Source organism: Pan paniscus, chromosome 17 (assembly GCF_029289425.2).
Source record: "Pan paniscus chromosome 17, NHGRI_mPanPan1-v2.0_pri, whole genome shotgun sequence".
NCBI lineage: Eukaryota > Metazoa > Chordata > Mammalia > Primates > Hominidae > Pan > Pan paniscus.
Window position 1 is genome coordinate 28648938 of NC_073266.2, and position 12601 is coordinate 28661538.

General features: G+C 40.2%; 1 protein-coding gene across 1 annotated transcript in view; it reads right to left on the minus strand.

Moving 5' to 3' along the window:
• Window positions 1-12601, minus strand: part of RAB31 (RAB31, member RAS oncogene family) — a 153870-nt gene that overhangs the window by 60171 nt on the left and 81098 nt on the right. Inside the window, exon 3 of the mRNA XM_034943805.3 lies at window positions 9794-9875. Within this exon, the coding sequence (XP_034799696.1) occupies window positions 9794-9875 (82 nt within the window). The remainder of the gene's footprint in view (window positions 1-9793; window positions 9876-12601) is intronic.

Below are 12601 nucleotides of genomic sequence, written 5' to 3' on the forward strand. Positions count from 1 at the left end.
AGAAAAAATGTATATCAAAGGAATAGAACTGAGAGTCCAGAATCAGAGCCTCAAATTTATGGTCAGGTGATTTTCAATAAAGATGCCAAGACAATCGGGCAAAGAATAATCTTTTCAATAAACTGTGTTGGGACAACTGGACAGCTGCCTGCAAGGAATGAAGCTGGATCCTGTCCTTACAACATGGACAGAAATTAACTCCAAATGCATCACAGGGATAAAAGTGAGAGCTAAGACTATAAAACTCTCAGAAGAAAATGCAGGAGTAAACCTTTACGACCTTAGGTTAGGCAAAGACAAGTGTTGGTGAGAATATGGAGAAACTAAAGCCTTACACACTGCTAGTTTTCCACTTTGGAAAACAGTTTGGCAGTTCCTCTAAATGCTAGTCATAGAGTTACCATATGACCCAACAATTTCACTTCTAGATACATACCTAAGAGATTTTTAAAAACATGCATCTGGCCGGGCACGGTGGCTTACACCTGTAATCCCAACACTTTGGGAGGCCGAGGCAGGTGGATCACCTGAGGTCAGGAGTTTGAGACCAGTCTGGCCAACATGGTAAAACCCTGTCTCTACTAAAAATACAAAAAATCAGCTGGGCATGGTGGCAGCTGGCTGTAATCCCAGCTACTGGGGAGGTTGAGGCAGGAGAATCGCTTGAAAGCAGGAGGCAGAGGATGCAGTGAGCCAAGATCATGCCACTGTACTCCAGCCTAGGCGACAGAGAAGACTCCATCTCAAAAAAAAAAAAAAATCTACACAAAGAATTGTACATGAATGTTCACAGCTATTCATAATAGCCAAAAAGTTGGGGGAAAGTGGATATCCATCAACTGATGAGTGGCTAAACAAAATGTGGTCTATCCAGACAATGGAATATTATTCTGCCATAAAAAGGAAATACTCTTATGACCCACACCACAAGGTGAACCTTGATAATCTTATCCTAAGTGAAAGGATCCAGTCACAAAGAACCACAGGTTGTATGATTCCATTTGTGTGAAATGTCCAGATTAGGCAAATCTAGAGACAGAAAGTATCCCAGGGCTGGGGGATGTACAGGGGGAACTGGGAGTGACTGCTAATTCATAAGCGTTTCTTTCTGGACTGATAAAAATGCTCTAAAATGGATTGTGCTGATGGTTGAACAATTCGGAACACATCAGAACCCACCAAGGTGCGTACTTTAGATGGATAAATTGTATGGTACATGAATCGGATCTCAGTAAAGCTGTTTTTAAATAAAGAAAAGAGGCTGGTCATACTCCACATACTGATAGTCAACACAGAAACAAATGTGGACAAAAGCAATTTTCAGTGAATTTGATTTCTAACTGCTAAAGCTCTAAAGTGGGTTATCCAGAAAAGATGAAAGTTGGCTCATCTGCTTCCAAGGCCAACAGAGAATGAGGACAGAAAGCTCAGAGACAGAAGCTTGAGTGGGTCTAGAACAGGTAAGAAGGGGGTCAGGGAAAGAACTCCCTGCCAAGGAAAAAGTACAGAGAATTCCACCACTGCCGCTTCACTGGGCTCTTTTTAGAAACCATTTTCCAACATGGGGAGGGGCCGTCTGAGACAAGAGGAAGGAATAAATATATCTTCAGAGCCATGGAAAGTCAAACATTAGCTCTACAGCTTCAGGTTTTTTAATGGGAAATTTGTGTTGGAACGTCATGAACTGTGTAAAAGTATAGCACGGTGGAAAAAAATGGAAGGGAGATGGCTGAAGAAAGTTTCAGGTTGGAAGAAGTTGGTCCTCCATGGTATATAGAGCAAGAGAACCCAGGAGGGGCTGCTGGCAGATTAAAGTATTATCCCCAGCTCTTCACCTCTTCATGAACCCATGCCTTATTTATGACAATGTTGCTTTTCAGTTCCTCTTGCTAAAAGCCACTCTATGTGTTGACTCTAGGCTCCTGCAGGGAGCTGGGCAGGTAAATTACCTTCTGTCGGCTATGGACCACTCTAGGCATGGCTCCTGTGTACATCCTTGCAAAGGTGCCTGCTGACCTGCTACTCTGTACTGTTCACAGCTTGGTGTGAAGCAGAAACCAGCACAATAACCCATTCCAAGAGGACAGGATAAAAACTTCCCAAAGGCCACACTGATGGTACAACAGAGGGAGCCCAATGGCACTCTTCCTCTCTTCATAGTCCTTGGTGGTACAACACACCATGCACAAATCTTACTAATGTCAAGCTTCCAACAAATGGGATTCAACTGGGAAATGGTTAAATTTTTCAAAAAACATTTTTGTTAATAGACGCACCCTATGAATTACCATATCACCACTGAATGAATGAGATAGGATGCCCATGACACACAGTTGGATTAAAAAAGCAAAAGCAACATTCAGACAGTATCAAGAATGAATAGGCTGGGCACGGTGGCGCACCTGTAGTCCCAGCTACTCTGGAGGCTGAGGCGGGAGAATCGCTTGAGCCCAGGAATTTGAGACTACAGTGAGCTATGATCATGCCATGGCACTCCAGCCTGGGTGACAGAGTGAGACCCTGTCTCTAAAATAAATAAATAAAAATAAATAGAATGAATACTCTCTTATACAAAGAGGAGGAGGATCCTTTGAGATTCCTGTGCTCAGGAGAAGAAAAAATAATTTTCCAAGAGTACAAATTTGTACCACAAATATAAGACAGAATTATTACTGGGCAGTAAGTAGGGCATTAACCAGAATGCTGTGTATGTTAGGCAGAACTTGGTGCAATCATTCCACAAATAAATAAATATTGAATCATGAACACAAGCAAAGCACTGAGTGGAGCTTTCTTCCTTTAAGGACACAGAAATCTATGTCTTTGGCCAGGCTTGGTGGCTCACGCCTATAATCCCAACACTTTGGGAAGCCAAGTGAAATGGATTGCTTGAGGCTAGGAGTTCAAGCCCAGCCTGCACAACATAGCAAGACCTCATCTCTAACAAATTTTTTTTTTGAGGTGGAGTCTTGCTCTTTCACCCAGATTGGGGTACAGTGGTGCAATCTCAGCTCACTGCAACCTTCGCCTTCTGGGTTCAAGCGATTCTCTCACTTCAGCCTCCCAAGTAACTGGGACTACATGTGCCACCACGCCCAGCTACTTTTTCTATTTTTAGTAGAAACGGGGTTTCACCATGTTGGCCAGGCTGGTCTCGTACTCCTGACCTCGTGATCCGCCTGCCTCGGCCTCCCAAAGTGCTGGGATTACAGGTGTGAGCAACTGTGTCTGGCCCAATTTTTTTTTTTTTTTAAATTAGCTGCGCATGGTGGCATACACTGGTAGTCTCAGCTACTCAGGAGGCTGCAGCAGGAGGACTGACCATGCCTGGGAGTTTGAGGTTGCAGTGAGCTATGATTGCATCACTGCACTCCAGCCTGGGTGACAGAGTGTGACCCTGTCTTAAAAAGATAAAATAAAATAAAATAAGAAAGAAAAAAAGAAATCTGTCTTTATATTGTCAAATCATAAACCCAAAGTGATTGTTTGTTTAAAATTATGAAAACTAAAAGAACAATAACATTTCTATGATGATAAAGAGGGGTAATAAAATTCACGGGACTCCAATAACTAATGAGACAGAACATAGCAATAGGCACAAGCAACAGCAGGGAATTTATTTTTAGCTCAAACATTAGGCAACATCATTACAAGCACAATTAAAGCCAGCAACAAGCTGCCAAAACAATTGAAAAATTGCCATTACTGGAGAGATGCAAGACTCCACCAGAGGACACCAGACAAGGACAGCCCAAGGATAATGAAATCAGGCCGTCGAGGGCTGGGGAGATCAGGTGACCACATAGCCACATGGATATCAGTCACACACTCTCCACAAATCTAGACTCTAAAAATGTTCACTTTAAAATCGTTATCCCAAACTAAATCCGTCTTCCTTGAAGTATAAAGAAAGAATATCCCTACTGTGGAGTCATGCCTTGCACGTATAATGCTAGTGGTTTCTTTAAAATTATGGATGTATCAATGGAGTCAGATGTCTACAACCTCTAAAAGTCAAATTTTAGGAAAAGCAATCACAATAATTAGAAATATGGTCATCTGAAAACTTCCCACTGGTATTTTTCTTTGCGATGGTAAGTGGAACAATCTACAAACTACAATAGTCATTTTCGCAGATTTCAAGTTTCATCAAAAGACTATTCCTTGAATAGCCTGTTAGAGGTAAGTGTTAAACATTCTGTTTTGATCACACAGAAATCTTTCCTTTGTGACACTGTAATATCAAAAGAAAACAGCAGGTTATAAAGAATCACAATCCCATTGATATAAAATTATCAATCACGTAGAGATATCTGAAGAATGATCATCTAATATCCATAGTGGAAATATCTGGGTAGTGGGAGTTTGGATAGTTTTACTTTCAACCATATGGTTTTTTGTGTGATTTTTCAATCAAAATAAAACTACAAAGCTCAGGACCCAGACTGCTGGATTCAATTTTCAGCTTTACACCTTATTAGCTCTGCGACATTGTGCAAGTTACTTAATGTCTCTGTGTCTCAATGACCTCACCTGCAAATGAGAATAACGACAGTTTCTACCTCAAAGTGCTTTTGCGAGGAGGGCTGAATGCATCAGTACACACAGGCACTCAGAACAGTACATGGAACACAGCAAGTCATCAGGGAACGTCCGCCAGCAGGAGAAGCAGAAGCATCGCTGACATTAAGCCAGCAATTCGCAAAATTGACTTACTGTGTTCATTAAAGGCAGCTGCAAAAGCAACTATTTCATAGCCAGAGGTAAAAAGAGAATCAAGAAACTCTCTCTGTTTAAGTTTACATAACAATACAAACAAAAAACCAGCAGATCAACTACAAGTAACACACACATATATCAAGAAGTGAGGTCTCTAAGTAGACATTTTTCCTTGAATGGGTCACCTCATTTGAGGACTAGGCAGGCACAGCTGATGGAGTTAAAGAGGTGCCCCAGGCAGCTGCTTCCCGTGCACAGAAGTCTGTGTTCTCAATTTAGCAGAAAAATAGAAGACTTTCTAATGAGGTTAGCATTTGTAGGCCAGAATATTCATCCTAATTTATTTCTTAAAACTGTTTAAAATGTATTTTTAAGAAAATGTGTTTTATTTAAATATTTAATATAACTTTAATTAATATTTACTTTAGCATTCTGAAGGTCTTTTAAAGCATGTATTCTAAAGCAGAATTCATAAAAGACAGGATTATTGATTTAACCCTAAAAAACAAGTTTGACCATTAGAAACCTAAAATAGAAATTAAAATATAAATAACAAATGGAGACATTATGTATAATTTAATGTTAAGAGATTCTTACAAATTACTCAAGAAAAAAGTGGGTAAAGCTATAATCATTCAATTATTAAGATCAGAAATGAAATGGCTAAAAAATACGAAAGAAGTTTAAAGTCATTAGAAAGCAAATATATATTTTTTAAAGGATTATTTTTTCTTTCTCATTTTAATATAATACTTAATTTGGGTAAAAGTGAAAGAACATAACAGTGAAACACTGGGTCCAAATAACAGGTGGATTTTACAGTATGTATCAGAGACTCTGAACTAGCAATTCCACATCTATAATTTTAGATTAAGATTAGGTGCATATTTTAGCTATATTTTAGCATGCTTCTTTTAGCTTTATTTTATTATTTTTTTTTAAATTTCAGTAGGTTTTTGGGGAATGGGTGGTGTTTGCTTACAAGAGTAAATTCTCTAGTGGTCATTTCTGAGATTTTGGTGCACCCATCACCCAAGCAGTGTACACTGTACCCAGTGTGTAGTTTTTATTCCTCACCCCCACTCCCACCCTTTCCTGCAAGTCACCGAAGTCCATTGTATCATTCTTATGCCACTGTGTCCTCATAGCTTAGCTCCCACTTATGAATGAGAACATACGATGTTTAGTATGTTACTTCATTTAGAATAATGGTCTCCAATTGCATCCAGTTTGCTGGAATGTCATTAGTTCCTTTTTATGGCTGAGTAGTATTCAGTAGTATTGTATGGTGTATATATATACCACATTTTCTTTATCCACTCATTGATTGATGGGCATTTGGGCTGGTTCCATATTTTTACAATTGCAAATTGTGCTGCAATAAACATGCGTGTGCAAGTATCTTTTCTGTGTAATGACTTCCTCGGGGTTGATACGCAGGAGTGGGGTTGCTGAATCAAATGGTAGATCTACTTTTAGTTCTTTAAGGAATCTCCATACTGTTTTCCACAGTGGTTATACTAGTTTACAATCCCATCAAGAGTTTACAATCCCATCAAGAGTTCACCACATCCACGCCAACATCTATTATATTTTGATTTTTTGATTATGGTCGTTCTTGCAAGAGTAAGGCCGTATCATATTGTGGTTTTGATTTTCATTTCCCTGATAATTAGTGATGTTGAGCATTTTTTCATGTTCATTGGCCATTTGTATAAATTCTTCTGAGAAGTGTCTATTCATGTCCTTATACCACATTTTGATGGGATTGTTTGTTTTGTTCTTGCTGATTTTGTTGAGTTCCATGTAGATCTGGATATTAGTCCTTTGTCAGATGTATGGATTGTGAAGATTTTCTGCCACTCTGTGGATTGTCTGTTTACTCTGCAGATTGTTTCTTTTGCTGTGCAGAAGCTTTTTAGTTTAATTAAGTCTATTTATCTTTTTCTTTGTTGCATTTGCTTTTGGGTTTTTGGTCATGATTCCTTTGCCTAAGTCAACGTCTTGAAGGGCTTCTCCAATGTTATCTTCTAGAATTTTATGGCTTCAGGTCTTAGATTTAAGTCTTTGATCCATCTTGCATTGATTTTTGTATAGGGTGAGAGATGAGAATCCAGTTTCATTCTCCTACATGTGGATTGCCAATTATCCCAGCACCATTTGTTGAATAGGATGTCCATTTCCCACTTTATGTTTTTGTTTGTTTTGTCAAAGATCAGTTGACTGTAAGTATTTGGCTTATTTGTGGGTTCTTTATTCTATTCCGTTGGTCTACATGCCTATTTTTATACCAGTACCATGCTGTTTTGATGACTATGCCCTTATAGTATAGTTTGAGGTCGGGTAATGTGATGCCTCCAGATTTGTTCTTTTTGCTTAGTCTTGCCTTGGCTATGGAGGCTCTTTTTGGTTCCATATGAATTTTAGGATTGTTTTTTTCTAGTTCTGTGAAGAATGACGGTAGTTGCTTTTTTTGTTTTTTGTTTTTTTGTTTTTTGGTTTTGTTTTTTTGAGACAGAGTCTCTCTCTGTCACCCAGGCTGGAGTGTAGTGGCATGATCTCAGCTCACTGCAACCTCCGCCTCCCGGGTTCAAGTGATTCTTCTGCCTCAGCCTCCCAAGTAGTTGGGACTACAGGTACGTGCCACCACGCCTGACTAATTTTTGTATTTTTAGTAGAGACAAGGTTTTACCATATTGGCCAGGCTGGTCTCGAACTCCTGACCTCATGATCCACTCACCTCAGCCTCCCAAAGTGCTGGGATTACAGGCATGAGCCACCGCGCCCAGCCTGAATGAAATGATGGTGTTATTTTGATGGGAATTGCATTGAATTTGTAGATTGCTTTTGGCAGTATGGTCATTTTCCCAATATTGATTCTACCCATCCATGAGCATAGGATGTGTTTCCATTTGTTTGTGTCTATGTCTATGATTTCTTTCAGCAGTGTTTTTTAAATGTTTTAATCTACAAATATGGGAACTTTCATTTTAAAAGGGAATTTAGGTAAAATGAAAATTATATAAATTACCATTTGATTAGTTAGGAGATGATAATAAAAATTATAGATTATCCTGAATCCTGGATTCTTCCTTTTAGAAAGACAATAAACAGATCAATAATTGAATTAAGGCCCCAAACGGTAGCTCACATCTGTAATTCCAGCACTTTGGAAGGCCAAGGCAGGAGGACTGCTTGAGCCCAGGAGTTCAAGACCAGCCTGGGCAACATAGCAAGACCTCGTCTCTACAAAAAAAATTTAAAAATTACCCCAGAGTGGTGGTGAGCACCTGTGGTCCCTGCTACTCGGGAGGCTGAGGTGAGCTGTGATTGCACCACTGCACTCCAGCCTGGGTGACAGAGCAAGACCCTGTCTCAAAATAAAATGAATTAAATAATATACTGGAAGATGATAAGAACTGTGGAGAAAAATGAAGCAGGAAGTGAGTGGAGTAGGGCAAGAAAATGAGGTGGTGACATTTTAAACAAGGAGGTAGAGAAGGTGACATTTGAATTTGGATCAGACAAGGGAAAATTCTACCAATTTTACTCCATAGTCATCAACTCTGATAATTTCAATCAAGCTAACAGCTCTTGGCTAAGACAAGGTATTGGTTATCTCTGGCTATCCGTTTCAACTTTTTTTTTTTTTGAGCTGGAGTCTCACTCTGTCACCCAGGCTGGAGTGCAGTGGCGTGATCTCGGCTCACTGCAACCTCCGCCTCCTGGGTTCACGCCATTCTCCTGCCTCAGCCTCCCAAGTAGCTGGGACTACAGACGCCCACCACCACACCTGGCTAATTTTTTGTATTTTTAGTAGAGACAGGGTTTCACTGTGTTAGCCAGGACGGTCTCAATTTCCTGACCTCATGATCCGCCCGCCTCGGCCTCCCAAAGTGTTGGGATTACAGGTGTGAGCCACTGCGTCCAGCCTCAACTTTTATATTATGACTGACACCTGCAATCCCAGCACTTTGGGAGGCCAAGGTGGGAGGATTACTTGAGGCCAGGAGTTCAAGACCAGCTTGGGCAACATAGCGAGACCCCCGGCTCTACAAAGGAAAAAAAAAATCAGCCAGGTGCAGTGGCTTGTGCCTGTAGTCCCAGCTACTCAGGAAGCTGAGGCAGGAGGGTCTCTTGAGCCCAGGAGGTCAAGGGTGCAGTGAGCCATAATTGTGCCACTGCACTCCAGCCTGGGAGACACAGCAAGACACAGCAACTTTTATAATATACGCTCTAGTTATTATGCAAGTATCCAGCAATAGACACTGTGTTAGTATTCGTCATTTCCCTTTTTTGAATCTAAAGGCATGACCTTCTAAAATATATAGTCTTCTCCATAAGTATTTTCAGCAAATTAAGAGAATTAGGAGTAAAAGAGAAGTCATCCACTGTTTTGATAACCCAGCATCCATTGACCCATTTTTCCAGTAAGAGACCTCAGATTTTCCTTGGGGCGCTAAGCCTACCTGACTTCCAGACAACATGGTTCAGGTGGGGCTGACACCAGCCCTTGCCTCTAGGGGTCAGTGTACTGCCAGATCCCACCAGTAGGGGCACCAAACCCCCAAGAACAAGGTACCACCTGAAGTTCAGGAGTGGGCATGGGGCCTAAGGCAGGCCAGTGAGAACTCAGAGGCACTAAGATGTATGTTCCCACTTGCAGAAGAGGTGCATGCTCACCCAGTAGTTGCTAAAAAGGCTGAAGGTAGGTGTAGAGATGCTTTTGGGGCCATCCTTACCACCCTTGAGGTAAGGAGGGAGGGTGAGTCTGCCTAAAAATGAACCAAATCGAGAGTGCAACCACAACTGCACTAAATGGAAAGAAACAGAAATAAGAGAGATGGGCTCCTCTCACAACACATTTGGGGACCTGAACTCAGCCCCGCCTCACCCTAGGTACCCACTTAGACTTTTCACATAGCTAATGAGTACATTTTCTTTTTGCTTACATCATTTCAAGCTAGGTTTCTGTCACCTGCAACCAAGAGTCTTGTCTAATGCAAACAAACCTTCAGAAACTGATGTTATTTTCACTGGATCTTGTTTTCACCGAAAAACAGCATGTACTCACCCGTTCCTGACCAGCAGTGTCCCAGATGAGGAACTTGTGAAGTTCATTTCCACAAGGCACAGTTTTGGTCATAAAAGATGCCCTGAAAAAAGAGAGTCAGCATCTCCACATTACTGCATTGTTTCTTCACAAAGATTCACAAATCAAACAAGTTAAATGCTACACCTCAGCAGGACCCCAAAAAGCCCTGGTCCTTGGGAACCACTAAGATGAGAAAAGGGCTAGAAGACTCATGACACCCAAAAGAAAATATTTCTCATTTTCTGTTAGTTCAACTGGGGGTTTTGAAACAAAACAAAACAAAACAAAGGAGGCATTCAAAAGACTGTTTCTGGCCAGGTGCGGTGGTTCATGCCGTAATCCCGGCACTTTGGGAGGCCAAGGTGAGCAGATTACAAGGTCAGGAGTTCAAGACCAGCCTGGCCAATATGGTGAAACCCTGTCTCTACTAAAAATACAAAAAATTAGCCAGGCCTGGTGGCGGCGTGGTGGCAGGCACCTGCAGTCCCAGCTACTTGGGAGGCTAAGGCAGGAGAATTGCTTGAAACCAGGAGGCAGAGGTTGCAGTGAGCCAAGATGGCACCATGGTACTCCAGCCCAGGTGACAGTATGAGACTTCATCTCAAAAAATATGTATATGATAATAAAATAAAATAAAAATAAAACAAAAATTAGCCGGGCATGGTGGCGGGTGCCTGTAGTCCCAGCTACTTGGGAGGCTGAGGCAGGAGAATCACTTGAACCCGGGAGGCAGAGGCTGCAGTGAGCCAAAATCGCACCACTGCACTCTAGCCTGGGTGACAGAGCAAGACTCCATCTCAAAAAAAAAAAAAAAAAAAAAAAAAGACTGTGTTTCTAAAACCAGTTAGCTTCAATTATTAAAATACCCCCAGATCTCAGGAAAGAATACAACCTTGGATTTTAAAAACTTATTACAATAATTAAGAGTGAAAATAGCAGCTGGTATGTTGGTATGTAATGTTTTTGGTCTTACAATGGCATAAAGAAAAAGTTGTCTTACATATTTACTATGCTAATATGAAACCAACACTAGTAGCAACTAATAGAATACTACATCTAAGTCCCAACCTGCTTGCATAAATGCAAGGACGAAGATTGGCAGCTTAACACATACTTATGTTTTCTCTATAAAAAAGGAAGGATTTTTTTCCCTCCCTTCTAAGTCCAAAAAGAAAGGATTTTAAAGCCTCAGTAGATCATTAAACACTTACTATTTTCTTTTTTGCATATTTCCTTTTAAAAAGCATTTTCTTTGCGCTCATGAACAGTATAAAAATACCAGGAATGTTCAATAGCCTTGACTTTAATGACAGAAAGTTTTCTATTCATTAAAAAATAGCAAGCATCCCCAGTAGTGGGACAACCTGGTATGAGAGCCTCCTGAAGTGATGGAATAAGAAGTAGATACATCACCTATACAGCATTCTGGCCACAAATGTTTAGTCTGAATTTAATTGTAAGAAAACAATCAGGCAAATGTAGAATGTGAAACATTCTGTAAGACAAGCTGGCCTGAATGCTTCAAATAAGTCAATGTCATGAGAAGCAAACCAGAAAAATACAGGGAGATTATTCTAGAATCTAGATTGAGAGGAAAGAGATAAAACAACCAAATGCAATATATGAACCTTGGCTGGATCCCAGATTAGGGGGAAAACAGCTTTAAAATATATTTGGTCAGGTGTGGTGGCTCTTTTTTCTGTAATCCTAGCCCTTTGGGAAGCTGAAGCAGGAGGATGGCTTGAGGCCAGGATTTCGAGACCAGCTTGGGCAACAGAGCAAGACTCCTTCTTTACAAAAAAAAAAATTTTTTTTTTTTAAATCAGCTGAGCATTATGGCACAGCCTGTAGTTCCGGCAGCTCAGAAGACTGAGGCAGAAGGACAGCTTGAACCCAGGAGTTTGAGGCTGGTAGTGAAGCTCCAAGATTGCCCCAGTGCACTGCAGTCTAGGTGACAGAGCGAGACCCTGTACCCCCTACCCCCACAAAAAGATATTTTAAGAACAACTTTAAAATTTTAAATTCACACTATATGCAAGATATTATCACTGATTCAAATTAATTTTGTAGGTATGATCATGGTGTCCTCATTATGTTCTTATTAGGAGATGGACCCTGGGGTTTTCGGGGTAAAGAGTCAGGGGTTCTTTACCTTACTTTCATATAGTCCAGCCTAGTCAACTAGCATTCATCATAGTAATATTTCCTCAGCCTCTAAATCTTCTAAGAATAAGAGGCCAATTACCGAAGTCCCAAGTAGAAAAGTCTACTGCAATTCCCACACTATCCCCACAAAAACCAAAGGCTAATAATAGTTAGAGAGTTCTAATTACCAACCTACAATTGCAATAAATGAAAATTCTAAGTATTCTAAGTGACAAATCCAGTAGTATCAAAACCACATCTATTCCTTTATTTCTTTAAGTGTTTAAAATGTATATCCAGACTACTGGGAAGACCTAATATATTCCAAAAATGTTAATATCTTTATTACTTTTCCCATTTTAAAAGCAACATATGTATTTCATAAAAAAAATTCAAAAAACCAGAAAGAAAATAAAAACCAATCATATTTCACCACCCAGCCATAGTCACTGCTAATAAATTGGTATATGTCCTTCCCAATTATTTTTATATGACTTTTAAAATAGGATTATTCATTCAGTTCTTTGTTTCCTTTTATTTTTAGCTGATACACAATAATTATGCATCTTATGGGATACAGAGTGATATGTACATACACGTATGCAATGTGTAATGATCAAATCAGGGTAATTGGCATATTCA